Source organism: Phyllobates terribilis, unplaced genomic scaffold, assembly GCF_046119375.1.
Source record: "Phyllobates terribilis strain yellow unplaced genomic scaffold, ASM4611937v1 Scaffold_11__3_contigs__length_659146591, whole genome shotgun sequence".
NCBI classification, from domain to species: domain Eukaryota; kingdom Metazoa; phylum Chordata; class Amphibia; order Anura; family Dendrobatidae; genus Phyllobates; species Phyllobates terribilis.
In genome coordinates, this window is record NW_027362771.1 from 653,403,648 (window position 1) to 653,425,982 (window position 22,335).

Genomic DNA, 22,335 nt, shown 5'->3' on the forward strand with positions numbered 1-22,335 from the left:
GTCATCACTGGTCACTGTGATCTGATACAATACTGCCTCCTGTGGTCATCACTGGTCACTGTGACCTGATACAATACTGCCCCCTGTGGTCATCACTGGTCACTGTGATCTGATACAATACTGCCTCCTGTGGTCATCACTGGTCACTGTGATCTGATACAATACTGCCCCCTGTGGTCATCACTGATCACTGTGATCTGATACAATACTGCCCCCTGTGGTCATCACTGATCACTGTGATCTGATACAATACTGCCCCCTGTGGTCATCACTGGTCACTGTGATCTGATACAATACTGCCCCCTGTGGTCATCACTGGTCACTGTGATCTGATACAATACTGCCTTCTGTGGTCATCACTGGTCACTGTGATCTGATACAATACTGCCTCCTGTGGTCATCACTGGTCACTGTGATCTGATACAATACTGCCCCCTGTGGTCATCACTGGTCACTGTGATCTGATACAATACTGCCCCCTGTGGTCATCACTGGTCACTGTGATCTGATACAATACTGCCTCCTGTGATGATCACTGGTCACTGTTATCTGACACAATACTGCCCCCTGTGGTCATCACTGGTCACTGTGATCTCATACAATACTGCCCCCTGTGGTCATTACTGCTCACTGTGATCTGATACAATACTGCCCCCTGTGGTCATCACTGGTCACTGTTATCTGATACAATACTGCCCCCTGTGGTCATCACTGGTCACTGTGACCTGATACAATACTGCCCCCTGTGGTCATCACTGGTCACTGTGATCTGATACAATACTGCCCCCTGTGGTCATCACTGATCACTGTGATCTGATACAATACTGCCCCCTGTGGTCATCACTGGTCGCTGTGATCTGATACAATACTGCCCCCTGTGGTCATCACTGCTCACTGTGATCTGATACAATACTGCCCCCTGTGGTCATCACTGGTCACTGTGATCTGATACAATACTGCCCCCTGTGGTCATCACTGGTCACTGTGATCTGATACAATACTGCCTCCTGTGGTCATCACTGGTCACTGTGATCTGATACAATACTGCCCCCTGTGGTGATCACTGGTCACTGTGATCTGATACAATACTGCCCCCTGTGGTCATCACTGGTCACTGTGATCTGATACAATACTGCCCCCTGTGGTCATCACTGATCACTGTGATCTGATACAATACTGCCTCCTGTGGTCATCACTGGTCACTGTGATCTGATACAATACTGCTCCCTGTGGTCATCACTGGTCACTGTCATCTGATACAATACTGCCTCCTGTGGTCATCACTGGTCACTGTGATCTGATACAATACTGCCCCCTGTGGTCATCACTGGTCACTGTGATCTGATACAATACTGCCCCCTGTGGTCATCACTGGTCACTGTGATCTGATACAATACTGCCCCCTGTGGTGATCACTGGTCACTGTGATCTGATACAATACTGCCCCCTGTGGTCATCACTGGTCACTGTGATCTGATACAATACTGCCCCTTGCGGTCATCACTGGTCACTGTGATCTGATACAATACTGCCCCCTGTGGTGATCACTGGTCACTGTGATCTGATACAATACTGCCTCCTGTGATGATCACTGATCACTGTGATCTGATACAATACTGCCTCCTGTGGTCATCACTGATCACTGTGATCTGATACAATACTGCCCCCTGTGGTCATCACTGGTCATTGTGATCTGATACAATACTGCCTCCTGTGGTCATCACTGGTCACTGTGATCTGATACAATACTGCCCCCTGTCGTCATCACTGGTCATTGTGATCTGATACAATACTGCCTCCTGTGGTCATCACTGGTCACTGTGATCTGATACAATACTGCCCCCTGTGGTCATCACTGGTCATTGTGATCTGATACAATACTGCCCCCTGTGGTCATCACTGGTCACTGTGATCTGATACAATACTGCCTCCTGTGGTCATCACTGGTCACTGTGATCTGATACAATACTGCCCCCTGTGGTCATCACTGATCACTGTGATCTGATACAATACTGCCTCCTGTGGTCATCACTGGTCACTGTGATCTGATACAATACTGCTCCCTGTGGTCATCACTGGTCACTGTGATCTGATACAATACTGCCTCCTGTGGTCATCACTGCTCACTGTGATCTGATACAATACTGCCCCCTGTGGTCATCACTGATCACTGTGACCTGATACAATACTGCCCCCTGTGGTCATCACTGCTCACTGTGATCTGATACAATACTGCCTCCTGTGGTCATCACTGCTCACTGTGATCTGATACAATACTGCCCCCTGTGGTCATCACTGATCACTGTGACCTGATACAATACTGCCCCCTGTGGTCATCACTGCTCACTGTGATCTGATACAATACTGCCCCCTGTGGTCATCACTGGTCACTGTGATCTGATACAATACTGCCCCCTGTGGTCATCACTGGTCACTGTGACCTGATACAATACTGCCCCCTGTGGTCATCACTGGTCACTGTGATCTGATACAATACTGCCCCTTGCGGTCATCACTGGTCACTGTGATCTGATACAATACTGCCCCCTGTGGTGATCACTGGTCACTGTGATCTGATACAATACTGCCTCCTGTGATGATCACTGATCACTGTGATCTGATACAATACTGCCTCCTGTGGTCATCACTGATCACTGTGATCTGATACAATACTGCCCCCTGTGGTCATCACTGGTCATTGTGATCTGATACAATACTGCCTCCTGTGGTCATCACTGGTCACTGTGATCTGATACAATACTGCCCCCTGTCGTCATCACTGGTCATTGTGATCTGATACAATACTGCCTCCTGTGGTCATCACTGGTCACTGTGATCTGATACAATACTGCCCCCTGTGGTCATCACTGGTCATTGTGATCTGATACAATACTGCCCCCTGTGGTCATCACTGGTCACTGTGATCTGATACAATACTGCCTCCTGTGGTCATCACTGGTCACTGTGATCTGATACAATACTGCCCCCTGTGGTCATCACTGATCACTGTGATCTGATACAATACTGCCTCCTGTGGTCATCACTGGTCACTGTGATCTGATACAATACTGCTCCCTGTGGTCATCACTGGTCACTGTGATCTGATACAATACTGCCTCCTGTGGTCATCACTGCTCACTGTGATCTGATACAATACTGCCCCCTGTGGTCATCACTGATCACTGTGACCTGATACAATACTGCCCCCTGTGGTCATCACTGCTCACTGTGATCTGATACAATACTGCCTCCTGTGGTCATCACTGCTCACTGTGATCTGATACAATACTGCCCCCTGTGGTCATCACTGATCACTGTGACCTGATACAATACTGCCCCCTGTGGTCATCACTGCTCACTGTGATCTGATACAATACTGCCCCCTGTGGTCATCACTGGTCACTGTGATCTGATACAATACTGCCCCCTGTGGTCATCACTGGTCACTGTGACCTGATACAATACTGCCCCCTGTGGTCATCACTGGTCACTGTGATCTCATACAATACTGCTCCCTGTGGTCATCACTGCTCACTGTGATCTGATACAATACTGCCCCTTGCGGTCATCACTGGTCACTGTGATCTGATACAATACTGCCCCCTGTGGTGATCACTGGTCACTGTGATCTGATACAATACTGCCTCCTGTGATGATCACTGATCACTGTGATCTGATACAATACTGCCCCCTGTGGTCATCACTGGTCACTGTGATCTGATACAATACTGCCCCCTGTGGTCATCACTGGTCATTGTGATCTGATACAATACTGCCTCCTGTGGTCATCACTGGTCACTGTGATCTGATACAATACTGCCCCCTGTGGTCATCACTGATCACTGTGATCTGATACAATACTGCCCCCTGTGGTCATCACTGGTCATTGTGATCTGATACAATACTGCCTCCTGTGGTCATCACTGGTCACTGTGATCTGATACAATACTGCCCCCTGTCGTCATCACTGGTCATTGTGATCTGATACAATACTGCCTCCTGTGGTCATCACTGGTCACTGTGATCTGATACAATACTGCCCCCTGTGGTCATCACTGGTCATTGTGATCTGATACAATACTGCCCCCTGTGGTCATCACTGGTCACTGTGATCTGATACAATACTGCCTCCTGTGGTCATCACTGGTCACTGTGATCTCATACAATACTGCTCCCTGTGGTCATCACTGCTCACTGTGATCTGATACAATACTGCCCCCTGTGGTCATCACTGGTCACTTTTATCTGATACAATACTGCCTCCTGTGGTCATCACTGGTCACTGTGATCTGATACAATACTGCCCCCTGTGGTCATCACTGGTCACTGTGACCTGATACAATACTGCCTCCTGTGGTCATCACTGGTCACTGTGATCTGACACAATACTGCCCTCTGTGGTGATCACTGGTCACTGTGATCTGATACAATACTGCCCCCTGTGGTCATCACTGGTCACTGTGATCTGATACAATACTGCCCCCTGTGGTCATCACTGGTCACTGTGATCTGATACAATACTGCCCCCTGTGGTCATCACTGGTCACTGTGATCTGATACAATACTGCTCCCTGTGGTCATCACTGGTCACTGTGATCTCATACAATACTGCCCCCTGTGGTCATCACTGGTCACTGTGATCTGATACAATACTGCCCCCTGTGGTCATCACTGGTCACTGTGATCTGATACAATACTGCCCCCTGTGGTCATCACTGGTCACTGTGATCTGATACAATACTGCCTCCTGTGGTCATCACTGGTCACTGTGATCTGACACAATACTGCCCCCTGTGGTGATCACTGGTCACTGTGATCTGATACAATACTGCCCCCTGTGGTCATCACTGGTCACTGTGATCTGATATAATACTGCTCCCTGTGGTCATCACTGGTCACTGTGATCTCATACAATACTGCCCCCTGTGGTCATCACTGGTCACTGTGATCTCATACAATACTGCCCCCTGTGGTCATCACTGGTCACTGTGATCTCATACAATACTGCCCCCTGTGGTCATCACTGGTCACTGTGACCTGATACAATACTGCCCCCTGTGGTCATCATTGGTCACTGTGATTTGATACAATACTGCCCCCTGTGGTCATCACTGGTCACTGTGATCTGATACAATACTGCCCCCTGTGGTCATCACTGGTCACTGTTATCTGACACAATACTGCCCCCTGTGGTCATCACTGGTCACTGTGATCTCATACAATACTGCCCCCTGTGGTCATCACTGGTCACTGTGATCTGATACAATACTGCCCCCTGTGGTCATCACTGGTCACTGTTATCTGATACAATACTGCCCCCTGTGGTCATCACTGGTCACTGTGATCTGATACAATACTGCCCCCTGTGGTCATCACTGATCACTGTGATCTGATACAATACTGCCCCCTGTGGTCATCACTGGTCACTGTTATCTGATACAATACTGCCCCCTGTGGTCATCACTGGTCACTGTGATCTGATACAATACTGCCCCCTGTGGTCATCACTGGTCACTGTGATCTGATACAATACTGCCCCCTGTGGTCATCACTGGTCACTGTGATCTGATACAATACTGCCCTCTGTGGTCATCACTGGTCACTGTGATCTGATACAATACTGCCCCCTGTGGTCATCAGTGGTCGCTGTGATCTGATACAATACTGCCCCCTGTGGTCATCACTGGTCACTGTGATCTGATACAATACTGCCCCCTGTGGTCATCACTGGTCACTGTGATCTGATACAATACTGCCCCCTGTGGTCATCACTGGTCACTGTGACCTGATACAATACTGCCCCCTGTGGTCATCACTGGTCACTGTGATCTGATACAATACTGCCTCCTGTGGTCATCACTGGTCACTGTGATCTGATACAATACTGCCCCCTGTGGTCATCACTGATCACTGTGATCTGATACAATACTGCCCCCTGTGGTCATCACTGGTCACTGTGATCTGATACAATACTGCCCCCTGTGGTCATCACTGGTCACTGTGATCTGACACAATACTGCCTCCTGTGGTCATCACTGGTCACTGTGATCTGATACAATACTGCCTCCTGTGGTCATCACTGGTCACTGTGATCTGATACAATACTGCCCCCTGTGGTCATCACTGGTCACTGTGATCTGACACAATACTGCCTCCTGTGGTCATCACTGGTCACTGTGATCTGATACAATACTGCCCCCTGTGGTCATCACTGATCACTGTGATCTGATACAATACTGCCCCCTGTGGTCATCACTGGTCACTGTGATCTGATACAATACTGCCCCCTGTGGTCATCACTGGTCACTGTGACCTGATACAATACTGCCCCCTGTGGTCATCACTGGTCACTGTGATCTGATACAATACTGCCTCCTGTGGTCATCACTGGTCACTGTGACCTGATACAATACTGCCCCCTGTGGTCATCACTGGTCACTGTGATCTGATACAATACTGCCTCCTGTGGTCATCACTGGTCACTGTGATCTGATACAATACTGCCCCCTGTGGTCATCACTGATCACTGTGATCTGATACAATACTGCCCCCTGTGGTCATCACTGATCACTGTGATCTGATACAATACTGCCCCCTGTGGTCATCACTGGTCACTGTGATCTGATACAATACTGCCCCCTGTGGTCATCACTGGTCACTGTGATCTGATACAATACTGCCTTCTGTGGTCATCACTGGTCACTGTGATCTGATACAATACTGCCTCCTGTGGTCATCACTGGTCACTGTGATCTGATACAATACTGCCCCCTGTGGTCATCACTGGTCACTGTGATCTGATACAATACTGCCCCCTGTGGTCATCACTGGTCACTGTGATCTGATACAATACTGCCTCCTGTGATGATCACTGGTCACTGTTATCTGACACAATACTGCCCCCTGTGGTCATCACTGGTCACTGTGATCTCATACAATACTGCCCCCTGTGGTCATTACTGCTCACTGTGATCTGATACAATACTGCCCCCTGTGGTCATCACTGGTCACTGTTATCTGATACAATACTGCCCCCTGTGGTCATCACTGGTCACTGTGACCTGATACAATACTGCCCCCTGTGGTCATCACTGGTCACTGTGATCTGATACAATACTGCCCCCTGTGGTCATCACTGATCACTGTGATCTGATACAATACTGCCCCCTGTGGTCATCACTGGTCGCTGTGATCTGATACAATACTGCCCCCTGTGGTCATCACTGCTCACTGTGATCTGATACAATACTGCCCCCTGTGGTCATCACTGGTCACTGTGATCTGATACAATACTGCCCCCTGTGGTCATCACTGGTCACTGTGATCTGATACAATACTGCCTCCTGTGGTCATCACTGGTCACTGTGATCTGATACAATACTGCCCCCTGTGGTGATCACTGGTCACTGTGATCTGATACAATACTGCCCCCTGTGGTCATCACTGGTCACTGTGATCTGATACAATACTGCCCCCTGTGGTCATCACTGATCACTGTGATCTGATACAATACTGCCTCCTGTGGTCATCACTGGTCACTGTGATCTGATACAATACTGCTCCCTGTGGTCATCACTGGTCACTGTCATCTGATACAATACTGCCTCCTGTGGTCATCACTGGTCACTGTGATCTGATACAATACTGCCCCCTGTGGTCATCACTGGTCACTGTGATCTGATACAATACTGCCCCCTGTGGTCATCACTGGTCACTGTGATCTGATACAATACTGCCCCCTGTGGTGATCACTGGTCACTGTGATCTGATACAATACTGCCCCCTGTGGTCATCACTGGTCACTGTGATCTGATACAATACTGCCCCTTGCGGTCATCACTGGTCACTGTGATCTGATACAATACTGCCCCCTGTGGTGATCACTGGTCACTGTGATCTGATACAATACTGCCTCCTGTGATGATCACTGATCACTGTGATCTGATACAATACTGCCTCCTGTGGTCATCACTGATCACTGTGATCTGATACAATACTGCCCCCTGTGGTCATCACTGGTCATTGTGATCTGATACAATACTGCCTCCTGTGGTCATCACTGGTCACTGTGATCTGATACAATACTGCCCCCTGTCGTCATCACTGGTCATTGTGATCTGATACAATACTGCCTCCTGTGGTCATCACTGGTCACTGTGATCTGATACAATACTGCCCCCTGTGGTCATCACTGGTCATTGTGATCTGATACAATACTGCCCCCTGTGGTCATCACTGGTCACTGTGATCTGATACAATACTGCCTCCTGTGGTCATCACTGGTCACTGTGATCTGATACAATACTGCCCCCTGTGGTCATCACTGATCACTGTGATCTGATACAATACTGCCTCCTGTGGTCATCACTGGTCACTGTGATCTGATACAATACTGCTCCCTGTGGTCATCACTGGTCACTGTGATCTGATACAATACTGCCTCCTGTGGTCATCACTGCTCACTGTGATCTGATACAATACTGCCCCCTGTGGTCATCACTGATCACTGTGACCTGATACAATACTGCCCCCTGTGGTCATCACTGCTCACTGTGATCTGATACAATACTGCCTCCTGTGGTCATCACTGCTCACTGTGATCTGATACAATACTGCCCCCTGTGGTCATCACTGATCACTGTGACCTGATACAATACTGCCCCCTGTGGTCATCACTGCTCACTGTGATCTGATACAATACTGCCCCCTGTGGTCATCACTGGTCACTGTGATCTGATACAATACTGCCCCCTGTGGTCATCACTGGTCACTGTGATCTGATACAATACTGCCTCCTGTGGTCATCACTGGTCACTGTGATCTCATACAATACTGCTCCCTGTGGTCATCACTGCTCACTGTGATCTGATACAATACTGCCCCCTGTGGTCATCACTGGTCACTGTGATCTGATACAATACTGCCCCCTGTGGTCATCACTGGTCACTGTGATCTGATACAATACTGCCCCCTGTGGTCATCACTGGTCACTGTGATCTGATACAATACTGCCCCCTGTGGTCATCACTGATCACTGTGATCTGATACAATACTGCCTCCTGTGGTCATCACTGGTCACTGTGATCTGATACAATACTGCTCCCTGTGGTCATCACTGGTCACTGTCATCTGATACAATACTGCCTCCTGTGGTCATCACTGGTCACTGTGATCTGATACAATACTGCCCCCTGTGGTCATCACTGGTCACTGTGATCTGATACAATACTGCCCCCTGTGGTCATCACTGGTCACTGTGATCTGATACAATACTGCCTCCTGTGATGATCACTGATCACTGTTATCTGACACAATACTGCCCCCTGTGGTCATCACTGGTCACTGTGATCTGATACAATACTGCTCCCTGTGGTCATCACTGGTCACTGTCGTCTGATACAATACTGCCCCCTGTGGTCATCACTGGTCACTGTGATCTGATACAATACTGCCTCCTGTGGTCATCACTGGTCACTGTGATCTGATACAATACTGCCCCCTGTGGTCATCACTGGTCACTGTGATCTGATACAATACTGCCCCCTGTGGTCATCACTGGTCACTGTGATCTGATACAATACTGCCCCCTGTGGTCATCACTGGTCACTGTTATCTGACACAATACTGCCCCCTGTGGTCATCACTGGTCACTGTGATCTGATACAATACTGCCCCCTGTGGTCATCACTGGTCACTGTGATCTCATACAATACTGCCCCCTGTGGTCATCACTGGTCGCTGTGATCTGATACAATACTGCCCCCTGTGGTCATCACTGCTCACTGTGATCTGATACAATACTGCCCCCTGTGGTCATCACTGGTCACTGTGATCTGATACAATACTGCCCCCTGTGGTCATCGCTGGTCACTGTGATCTGATACAATACTGCCTCCTTTGGTCATCACTGGTCACTCTGATCTGATACAATACTGCCCCCTGTGGTCATCACTGGTCACTGTGATCTGATACAATACTGCCCCCTGTGGTCATCACTGGTCACTGTGATCTGATACAATACTGCCTCCTGTGGTCATCACTGGTCACTGTGATCTGATACAATACTGCCTCCTGTGGTCATCACTGGTCACTGTGATCTGATACAATACTGCCCCCTGTGGTCATCACTGCTCACTGTGATCTGATACAATACTGCCCCCTGTGGTCATCACTGGTCACTGTGATCTGATACAATACTGCCCCCTGTGGTCATCACTGGTCACTGTGATCTGATACAATACTGCCCCCTGTGGTCATCACTGGTCACTGTGATCTGATACAATACTGCCCCCTGTGGTCATCACTGGTCACTGTGATCTGATACAATACTGCCCCCTGTGGTCATCACTGGTCACTGTTATCTGACACAATACTGCCCCCTGTGGTCATCACTGGTCACTGTGATCTGATACAATACTGCCCCCTGTGGTCATCACTGGTCACTGTGATCTCATACAATACTGCCCCCTGTGGTCATCACTGGTCACTGTGATCTGATACAATACTGCCCCCTGTGGTCATCGCTGGTCACTGTGATCTGATACAATACTGCCTCCTTTGGTCATCACTGGTCACTCTGATCTGATACAATACTGCCCCCTGTGGTCATCACTGGTCACTGTGATCTGATACAATACTGCCCCCTGTGGTCATCACTGGTCACTGTGATCTGATACAATACTGCCTCCTGTGGTCATCACTGGTCACTGTGATCTGATACAATACTGCCTCCTGTGGTCATCACTGGTCACTGTGATCTGATACAATACTGCCCCCTGTGGTCATCACTGCTCACTGTGATCTGATACAATACTGCCCCCTGTGGTCATCACTGGTCACTGTGATCTGATACAATACTGCCCCCTGTGGTCATCGCTGGTCACTGTGATCTGATACAATACTGCCTCCTGTGGTCATCACTGGTCACTGTGATCTGATACAATACTGCCCCCTGTGGTCATCACTGGTCACTGTGATCTGATACAATACTGCCCCCTGTGGTCATCACTGGTCACTGTGATCTGATACAATACTGCCCCCTGTGGTCATCACTGGTCACTGTGATCTGATACAATACTGCCCCCTGTGGTCATCACTGGTCACTGTGATCTGATACAATACTGCCTCCTGTGGTCATCACTGGTCACTGTGATCTGATACAATACTGCCCCCTGTGGTCATCACTGGTCACTGTTATCTGATACAATACTGCCCCCTGTGGTCATCACTGGTCACTGTTATCTGACACAATACTGCCCCCTGTGGTCATCACTGGTCACTGTGATCTGATACAATACTGCCCCCTGTGGTCATCACTGGTCACTGTGATCTGATACAATACTGCCTCCTGTGGTCATCACTGGTCACTGTGATCTGATACAATACTGCCCCCTGTGGTCATCACTGGTCACTGTTATCTGATACAATACTGCCCCCTGTGGTCATCACTGGTCACTGTGATCTGACACAATACTGGCCCCTGTGGTCATCACTGATCACTGTGATCTGATACAATACTGCCTCCTGTGGTCATCACTGGTCACTGTGATCTGATACAATACTGCTCCCTGTGATCATCACTGGTCACTGTGATCTGATACAATACTGCCTCCTGTGGTCATCACTGGTCACTGTGATCTGATACAATACTGCCCCCTGTGGTGATCACTGCTCACTGTGATCTGATACAATACTGCTCCCTGTGGTCATCACTGGTCACTGTGATCTGATACAATACTGCCCCCTGTGGTGATCACTGCTCACTGTGATCTGATACAATACTGCCCCCTGTGGTCATCACTGGTCACTGTGATCTGATACAATACTGCCCCCTGTGGTCATCACTGATCACTGTGATCTGATACAATACTGCCCCCTGTGGTCATCACTGGTCACTATGATCTGATACAATACAGCCCCCTGTGGTTATCACTGGTCGCTGTGATCTGATACAATACTGCCCCCTGTGGTCATCACTGGTCACTGTGACCTGATACAATACTGCCCCCTGTGGTCATCACTGGTCACTGTGATCTGATACAATACTGCCTCCTGTGGTCATCACTGGTCACTGTGACCTGATACAATACTGCCTCCTGTGGTCATCACTGATCACTGTGATCTGATACAATACTGCCCCCTGTGGTTATCACTGGTCGCTGTGATCTGATACAATACTGCCCCCTGTGGTCATCACTGGTCACTGTGACCTGATACAATACTGCCCCCTGTGGTCATCACTGGTCACTGTGATCTGATACAATACTGCTCCCTGTGGTCATCACTGGTCGCTGTGATCTGATACAATACTGCTCCCTGTGGTCATCACTGGTCGCTGTGATCTGATACAATACTGCCTCCTGTGGTCATCACTGGTCACTGTGACCTGATACAATACTGCCCCCTGTGGTCATCACTGGTCGCTGTGATCTGATACAATACTGCCCCCTGTGGTCATCACTGGTCACTGTGATCTGATACAATACTGCCCCCTGTGGTCATCACTGGTCACTGTGATCTGATACAATACTGCCCCCTGTGGTCATCACTGGTCACTGTGATCTGATACAATACTGCCCCCTGTGGTAATCACTGGTCACTGTGATCTGATACAATACTGCCCCCTGTGGTCATCACTGGTCACTGTGATCTGATACAATACTGCCCCCTGTGGTCATCACTGGTCACTGTGATCTGATACAATACTGCCCCCTGTGGTCATCACTGGTCGCTGTGATCTGATACAATACTGCCCCCTGTGGTCATCACTGGTCACTGTGATCTGATACAATACTGCCCCCTGTGGTCATCACTGGTCACTGTGATCTGATACAATACTGCCCCCTGTGGTCATCACTGGTCACTGTGATCTGATACAATACTGCCCCCTGTGGTCATCACTGGTCACTGTTATCTGATACAATACTGCCCCCTGTGGTCATCACTGGTCACTGTTATCTGATACAATACTGCCCCCTGTGGTAATCACTGGTCACTGTTATCTGATACAATACTGCCCCCTGTGGTAATCACTGGTCACTGTTATCTGATACAATACTGCCCCCTGTGGTCATCACTGGTCACTGTTATCTGATACAATACTGCCCCCTGTGGTAATCACTGGTCACTGTTATCTGATACAATACTGCCCCCTGTGGTAATCACTGGTCACTGTGATCTGATACAATACTGCCCCCTGTGGTCATCACTGGTCACTGTGATCTGATACAATACTGCCCCCTGTGGTCATCACTGGTCACTGTGATCTGATACAATACTGCTCCCTGTGGTCATCACTGGTCACTGTGATCTGATACAATACTGCCCCCTGTGGTCATCACTGGTCACTGTGATCTGATACAATACTGCCCCCTGTGGTCATCACTGGTCACTGTTATCTGATACAATACTGCCCCCTGTGGTCATCACTGGTCACTGTGATCTGATACAATACTGCCCCCTGTGGTCATCACTGGTCACTGTGATCTGATACAATACTGCCCCCTGTGGTCATCACTGGTCACTGTGATCTGATACAATACTGCCCCCTGTGGTCATCACTGGTCACTGTTATCTGATACAATACTGCCCCCTGTGGTAATCACTGGTCACTGTTATCTGATACAATACTGCCCCGTGTGGTCATCACTGGTCACTGTTATCTGATACAATACTGCCCCCTGTGGTAATCACTGGTCACTGTTATCTGATACAATACTGCCCCCTGTGGTAATCACTGGTCACTGTTATCTGATACAATACTGCCCCCTGTGGTCATCACTGGTCACTGTTATCTGATACAATACTGCCCCCTGTGGTAATCACTGGTCACTGTTATCTGATACAATACTGCCCCCTGTGGTCATCACTGGTCACTGTGATCTGATACAATACTGCCCCCTGTGGTCATCACTGGTCACTGTGATCTGATACAATACTGCCCCCTGTGGTCATCACTGGTCGCTGTGATCTGATACAATACTGCCCCCTGTGGTCATCACTGGTCACTGTGATCTGATACAATACTGCCCCCTGTGGTCATCACTGGTCACTGTGATCTGATACAATACTGCCCCCTGTGGTCATCACTGGTCACTGTTATCTGATACAATACTGCCCCCTGTGGTAATCACTGGTCACTGTTATCTGATACAATACTGCCCCGTGTGGTCATCACTGGTCACTGTTATCTGATACAATACTGCCCCCTGTGGTAATCACTGGTCACTGTTATCTGATACAATACTGCCCCCTGTGGTAATCACTGGTCACTGTTATCTGATACAATACTGCCCCCTGTGGTCATCACTGGTCACTGTTATCTGATACAATACTGCCCCCTGTGGTCATCACTGGTCACTGTGATCTGATACAATACTGCCCCCTGTGGTCATCACTGGTCACTGTGATCTGATACAATACTGCCCCCTGTGGTCATCACTGGTCACTGTGATCTGATACAATACTGCCCCCTGTGGTCATCACTGGTCACTGTGATCTGATACAATACTGCCCCCTGTGGTCATCACTGGTCGCTGTGATCTGATACAATACTGCCCCCTGTGGTCATCACTGGTCACTGTGATCTGATACAATACTGCCCCCTGTGGTGATCACTGGTCACTGTGATCTGATACAATACTGCTCCCTGTGGTCATCACTGGTCACTGTGATCTGATACAATACTGCCCCCTGTGGTCATCACTGGTCACTGTGATCTGATACAATACTGCCCCCTGTGGTGATCACTGGTCACTATGATCTGATACAATACTGCCCCCTGTGGTCAACAGTGGTCGCTGTTATCTGACACAATACTGCCCCCTGTGGTCATCACTGGTCACTGTGATTTGAATACTGCCCCCTGTGGTCATCACTGGTCACTGTGATCTGACACAATACTGCCTCCTGTGGTCATCACTGGTCACTGTGATCTGATACAATACTGCCCCCTGTGGTCATCACTGGTCACTGTGATCTGATACAATACTGCCCCCTGTGGTCATCACTGGTCACTGTGATCTCATACAATACTGCCCCCTGTGGTCATCACTGGTCACTGTGATCTGATACAATACTGCCCCCTGTGGTCATCACTGGTCACTGTGATCTGATCCAATACTGCCTCCTGTGGTCATCACTGGTCACTGTGATCTCATACAACACTGCTCCCTGTGGTCATCACTGGTCACTGTGATCTGATACAATACTGCCCCCTGTGGTGATCACTGGTCACTATGATCTGATACAATACTGCCCCCTGTGGTCAACAGTGGTCGCTGTTATCTGACACAATACAGCCCCCTGTGGTTATCACTGGTCGCTGTGATCTGATACAATACTGCCCCCTGTGGTCATCACTGGTCACTGTGATCTGACACAATACTGCCCCCTGTGGTCATCACTGGTCACTGTGATCTGATACAATACTGCCCCCTGTGGTCATCACTGGTCACTGTGATCTGATCCAATACTGCCTCCTGTGGTCATCACTGGTCACTGTGATCTCATACAACACTGCTCCCTGTGGTCATCACTGGTCACTGTGATCTGATACAATACTGCCCCCTGTGGTCATCACTGGTCGCTGTGATCTGATACAATACTGCCCCCTGTGGTCATCACTGCTCACTGTGATCTGATACAATACTGCCCCCTGTGGTCATCACTGGTCACTGTGATCTGATACAATACTGCCTCCTGTGGTCATCACTGGTCACTGTGATCTGATACAATACTGCTCCCTGTGGTCATCACTGGTCACTGTCATCTGATACAATACTGCCTCCTGTGGTCATCACTGGTCACTGTGATCTGATACAATACTGCCTCCTGTGGTCATCACTGGTCACTGTGATCTGATACAATACTGCCCCCTGTGGTCATCACTGATCACTGTGATCTGATACAATACTGCCTCCTGTGGTCATCACTGGTCACTGTGATCTGATACAATACTGCCCCCTGTGGTCATCACTGGTCACTGTCATCTGATACAATACTGCCTCCTGTGGTCATCACTGGTCACTGTGATCTGATACAATACTGCCCCCTGTGGTCATCACTGGTCACTGTGATCTGATACAATACTGCCCCCTGTGGTCATCACTGGTCACTGTGATCTGATACAATACTCCCTCCTGTGATGATCACTGGTCACTGTTATCTGACACAATACTGCCCCCTGTGGTCATCACTGGTCACTGTGATCTGATACAATACTGCTCCCTGTGGTCATCACTGGTCACTGTGATCTGATACAATACTGCCTCCTGTGGTCATCACTGGTCACTGTGATCTGATACAATACTGCCCTCTGTGGTCATCACTGGTCACTGTGATCTGATACAATACTGCCCCCTGTGGTCATCACTGGTCACTGTGATCTGATACAATACTGCCCCCTGTGGTCATCACTGGTCACTGTTATCTGACACAATACTGCCCCCTGTGGTCATCACTGGTCACTGTGATCTGATACAATACTGCCCCCTGTGGTCATCACTGGTCACTGTGATCTCATACAATACTGCCCCCTGTGGTCATCACTGGTCACTGTGATCTGATACAATACTGCCCCCTGTGGTCATCACTGCTCACTGTGATCTGATACAATACTGCCCCCTGTGGTCATCACTGGTCACTGTGATCTGATACAATACTGCCCCCTGTGGTCATCGCTGGTCACTGTGATCTGATACAATACTGCCTCCTTTGGTCATCACTGGTCACTCTGATCTGATACAATACTGCCCCCTGTGGTCATCACTGGTCACTGTGATCTGATACAATACTGCCCCCTGTGGTCATCACTGGTCACTGTGATCTGATACAATACTGCCTCCTGTGGTCATCACTGGTCACTGTGATCTGATACAATACTGCCTCCTGTGGTCATCACTGGTCACTGTGATCTGATACAATACTGCCCCCTGTGGTCATCACTGCTCACTGTGATCTGATACAATACTGCCCCCTGTGGTCATCACTGGTCACTGTGATCTGATACAATACTGCCCCCTGTGGTCATCGCTGGTCACTTTGATCTGATACAATACTGCCCCCTGTGGTCATCACGGGTCACTGTGATCTGATACAATACTGCCCCCTGTGGTCATCACTGGTCACTGTGATCTGATACAATACTGCCCCCTGTGGTCATCACTGGTCACTGTGATCTGATACAATACTGCCCCCTGTGGTCATCACTGGTCACTGTGATCTGATACAATACTGCCTCCTGTGGTCATCACTGGTCACTGTGATCTGATACAATACTGCCCCCTGTGGTCATCACTGGTCACTGTTATCTGATACAATACTGCCCCCTGTGGTCATCACTGGTCACTGTTATCTGACACAATACTGCCCCCTGTGGTCATCACTGGTGACTGTGATCTGACACAATACTGCCCCCTGTGGTCATCACTGATCACTGTGATCTGATACAATACTGCCTCCTGTGGTCATCACTGGTCACTGTTATCTGATACAATACTGCCCCCTGTGGTCATCACTGGTCGCTGTGATCTGATACAATACTGCTCCCTGTGGTCATCACTGGTCACTGTGATCTGATACAATACTGCCTCCTGTGGTCATCACTGGTCACTGTGATCTGATACAATACTGCCCCCTGTGGTCATCACTGATCACTGTGACCTGATACAATACTGCCCCCTGTGGTCATCACTGCTCACTGTGATCTGATACAATACTGCCCCCTGTGGTCATCACTGGTCACTGTGATCTGATACAATACTGCCCCCTGTGGTCATCACTGGTCACTGTGATCTGATACAATACTGCCTCCTGTGGTCATCACTGGTCACTGTGATCTGATACAATACTGCCCCCTGTGGTCATCACTGGTCACTGTTATCTGATACAATACTGCCCCCTGTGGTCATCACTGGTCACTGTTATCTGACACAATACTGCCCCCTGTGGTCATCACTGGTCACTGTGATCTGACACAATACTGCCCCCTGTGGTCATCACTGATCACTGTGATCTGATACAATACTGCCTCCTGTGGTCATCACTGGTCACTGTGATCTGATACAATACTGCTCCCTGTGGTCATCACTGGTCACTGTGATCTGATACAATACTGCCTCCTGTGGTCATCACTGGTCACTGTGATCTGATACAATACTGCCCCCTGTGGTCATCACTGATCACTGTGACCTGATACAATACTGCCCCCTGTGGTCATCACTGCTCACTGTGATCTGATACAATACTGCCCCCTGTGGTCATCACTGGTCACTGTGATCTGATACAATACTGCCCCCTGTGGTCATCACTGGTCACTGTGATCTGATACAATACTGCCCCCTGTGGTGATCACTGGTCACTGTGATCTGATACAATACTGCCCCCTGTGGTCATCGCTGGTCACTTTGATCTGATACAATACTGCCCCCTGTGGTCATCGCTGGTCACTGTGATCTGATACAATACTGCCCCCTGTGGTCATCACTGGTCACTGTGATCTGATACAATACTGCCTCCTGTGGTCATCACTGGTCACTGTGATCTGATACAATACTGCCCCCTGTGGTCATCACTGGTCACTGTGATCTGATACAATACTGCCTCCTTTGGTCATCACTGGTCACTCTGATCTGATACAATACTGCCCCCTGTGGTCATCACTGGTCACTGTGATCTGATACAATACTGCCCCCTGTGGTCATCACTGGTCACTGTGATCTGATACAATACTGCCTCCTGTGGTCATCACTGGTCACTGTGATCTGATACAATACTGCCCCCTGTGGTCATCACTGGTCACTGTGATCTGATACAATACTGCCCCCTGTGGTCATCACTGGTCACTGTGATCTGATACAATACTGCCCCCTGTGGTCATCACTGGTCACTGTGATCTGATACAATACTGCCCCCTGTGGTCATCACTGGTCACTGTGATCTGATACAATACTGCCCCCTGTGGTCATCACTGGTCACTGTGATCTGATACAATACTGCCTCCTGTGGTCATCACTGGTCACTGTGATCTGATACAATACTGCCCCCTGTGGTCATCACTGGTCACTGTTATCTGACACAATACTGCCCCCTGTGGTCATCACTGGTCACTGTGATCTGACACAATACTGCCCCCTGTGGTCATCACTGATCACTGTGATCTGATACAATACTGCCTCCTGTGGTCATCACTGGTCACTGTGATCTGATACAATACTGCCCCCTGTGGTCATCACTGGTCACTGTGATCTGATACAATACTGCCTCCTGTGGTCATCACTGGTCACTGTGATCTGATACAATACTGCCCCCTGTGGTCATCACTGATCACTGTGACCTGATACAATACTGCCCCCTGTGGTCATCACTGCTCACTGTGATCTGATACAATACTGCCCCCTGTGGTCATCACTGGTCACTGTGATCTGATACAATACTGCCCCCTGTGGTCATCACTGGTCACTGTGATCTCATACAATACTGCTCCCTGTGGTCATCACTGGTCACTGTGATCTGATACAATACTGCCCCCTGTGGTCATCACTGGTCACTGTGATCTGATACAATACTGCCCCCTGTGGTCATCACTGGTCACTGTGATCTGATACAATACTGCCCCCTGTGGTCATCACTGGTCACTGTGATCTCATACAATACTGCCCCCTGTGGTCATGACTGGTCACTGTTATCTGACACAATACTGCCCCCTGTGGTCATCACTGGTCACTGTGATCTGATACAATACTGCCCCCTGTGGTCATCACTGGTCACTGTGATCTGATACAATACTGCCCCCTGTGGTCATCACTGGTCACTGTGATCTGATACAATACTGCCCCCTGTGGTCATCACTGATCACTGTGATCTGATACAATACTGCTCCCTGTGGTCATCACTGGTCACTGTGATCTCATACAATACTGCCCGCTGTGGTCATCACTGGTCACTGTGATCTCATACAATACTGCTCCCTGTGGTCATCACTGATCACTGTGATCTGATACAATACTGCTCCCTGTGGTCATCACTGGTCACTGTGATCTGATACAATACTGCCCGCTGTGGTCATCACTGGTCACTGTGATCTCATACAATACTGCCCCCTGTGGTCATCACTGCTCACTGTGATCTGATACAATACTGCCCCCTGTGGTCATCACTGGTCACTGTGATCTGATACAAAACTGCCCCCTGTGGTCATCACTGGTCACTATGATCTGATACAATACTGCCCCCTGTGGTCATCACTGGTCACTGTGATCTGATACAGTACTGCCCCCTGTGGTCATCACTCGTCACTGTGACCTGATACAATACTGCCCCCTGTGGTCATCACTGGTCACTGTGATCTGATACAATACTGCTCCCTGTGGTCATCACTGGTCACTGTGATCTGATACAATACTGCCCCCTGTGGTCATCACTGGTCACTGTGATCTGATACAATACTGCTCCCTGTGGTCATCACTGGTCACTGTGATCTGATACAGTACTGCCCCCTGTGGTCATCACTCGTCACTGTGACCTGATACAATACTGCCCCCTGTGGTCATCACTGGTCACTGTGATCTGATACAATACTGCCCCCTGTGGTCATCACTGCTCACTGTGATCTGATACAATACTGCTCCCTGTGGTCATTACTGGTCACTGTGATCTGATACAATACTGCCCCCTGTGGTCATCACTGGTCACTGTGATCTGATACAATACTGCCCCCTGTGACCATCACTGGTCACTGTGATCTGATACAATACTGCTCCCTGTGGTCATTACTGGTCACTGTGATCTGATACAATACTGCCCCCTGTGGTCATCACTGGTCACTGTGATCTGATACAATACTGCCCCCTGTGGTCATCACTGGTCGCTGTTATCTGACACAATACTGCCCCCTGTGGTCATCACTGCTCACTGTGATCTGATACAATACTGCTCCCTGTGGTCATTACTGGTCACTGTGATCTGATACAATACTGCCCCCTGTGGTCATCACTGGTCACTGTGATCTGATACAATACTGCCCCCTGTGGTCATCACTGGTCACTGTGATCTGATACAATACTGCCCCCTGTGGTCATCACTGGTCACTGTGATCTGATACAATACTGCCCCCTGTGGTGATCACTGGTCACTGTGATCTGATACAATACTGCCCCCTGTGGTAATCACTGGTCACTGTGATCTGATACAATACTGCCCCCTGTGGTGATCACTGGTCACTGTGATCTGATACAATACTGCCTCCTGTGGTCATCACTGGTCACTGTGATCTGATACAATACTGCCCCCTGTGGTCATCACTGGTCACTGTGATCTGATACAATACTGCCCCCTGTGGTCATCACTGGTCACTGTGATCTGATACAGTACTGCCCCCTGTGGTCATCACTGGTCACTGTGACCTGATACAATACTGCCCCCTGTGGTCATCACTGGTCACTGTGATCTGATACAGTACTGCCCCCTGTGGTCATCACTGGTCACTGTGATCTGATACAGTACTGCCCCCTGTGGTCATCACTCGTCACTGTGACCTGATACAATACTGCCCCCTGTGGTCATCACTGGTCACTGTGATCTGATACAATACTGCTCCCTGTGGTCATCACTGGTCACTGTGATCTGATACAATACTGCCCCCTGTGGTCATCACTGCTCACTGTGATCTGATACAATACTGCCCCCTGTGGTCATCACTGGTCACTGTGATCTGATACAATACTGCCCCCTGTGGTGATCACTGGTCACTGTGATCTGATACAATACTGCCTCCTGTGGTGATCACTGGTCACTGTGATCTGATACAATACTGCCCCCTGTGGTAATCACTGGTCACTGTGATCTGATACAATACTGCCCCCTGTGGTGATCACTGGTCACTGTGATCTGATACAATACTGCCCCCTGTGGTCATCACTGGTCACTGTGATCTGATACAATACTGCCCCCTGTGGTCATCACTGGTCACTGTGATCTGATACAATACTGCCCCCTGTGGTGATCACTGGTCACTGTGATCTGATACACTACTGCCCCCTATGGTCATCACTGGTCACTGTGATCTGATACAATACTGCCCCCTGTGGTCATCACTGGTCACTGTGATCTGATACAATACTGCCCCCTGTGGTCATCACTGGTCACTGTGATCTCATACAATACTGCTCCCTGTGGTCATCACTGGTCACTATGATCTGATACAATACTGCCCCCTGTGGTCATCACTGGTCACTGTGATCTGATACAATACTGCCCCCTGTGGTGATCACTGGTCACTGTGATCTGATACAATACTGCCCCCTGTGGTCATCACTGGTCACTGTGATCTGATACAAT

At 49.1% G+C, this 22,335-nt stretch overlaps 2 protein-coding genes across 2 annotated transcripts in view; both read right to left on the minus strand.

The window, feature by feature from the left end:
- LOC141167194 (asialoglycoprotein receptor 1-like) overlaps positions 1–22,335 on the minus strand; it is a 230,250-nt gene that overhangs the window by 12,729 nt on the left and 195,186 nt on the right. The window lies entirely within an intron of this gene.
- On the minus strand, positions 2,784–20,505 carry LOC141165691 (uncharacterized). Its single transcript, XM_073651512.1, has 29 exons — positions 20,490–20,505; positions 20,302–20,356; positions 19,341–19,366; positions 18,417–18,427; positions 17,662–17,687; positions 16,937–16,946; positions 16,129–16,183; positions 15,506–15,542; positions 15,154–15,186; positions 14,907–14,922; positions 12,078–12,103; positions 8,646–8,678; positions 8,514–8,546; positions 8,434–8,458; positions 7,590–7,618; positions 7,502–7,534; positions 7,326–7,358; positions 6,155–6,170; positions 5,830–5,849; positions 4,730–4,762; positions 4,334–4,366; positions 4,166–4,190; positions 3,454–3,479; positions 3,322–3,354; positions 3,190–3,222; positions 3,102–3,134; positions 3,014–3,046; positions 2,926–2,958; positions 2,784–2,826 (listed from the first exon to the last, which is right to left on the minus strand). The coding sequence occupies exons 1-29, from the start codon at positions 20,503–20,505 to the stop codon at positions 2,784–2,786; spliced, it is 858 nt and encodes a 285-aa protein (XP_073507613.1).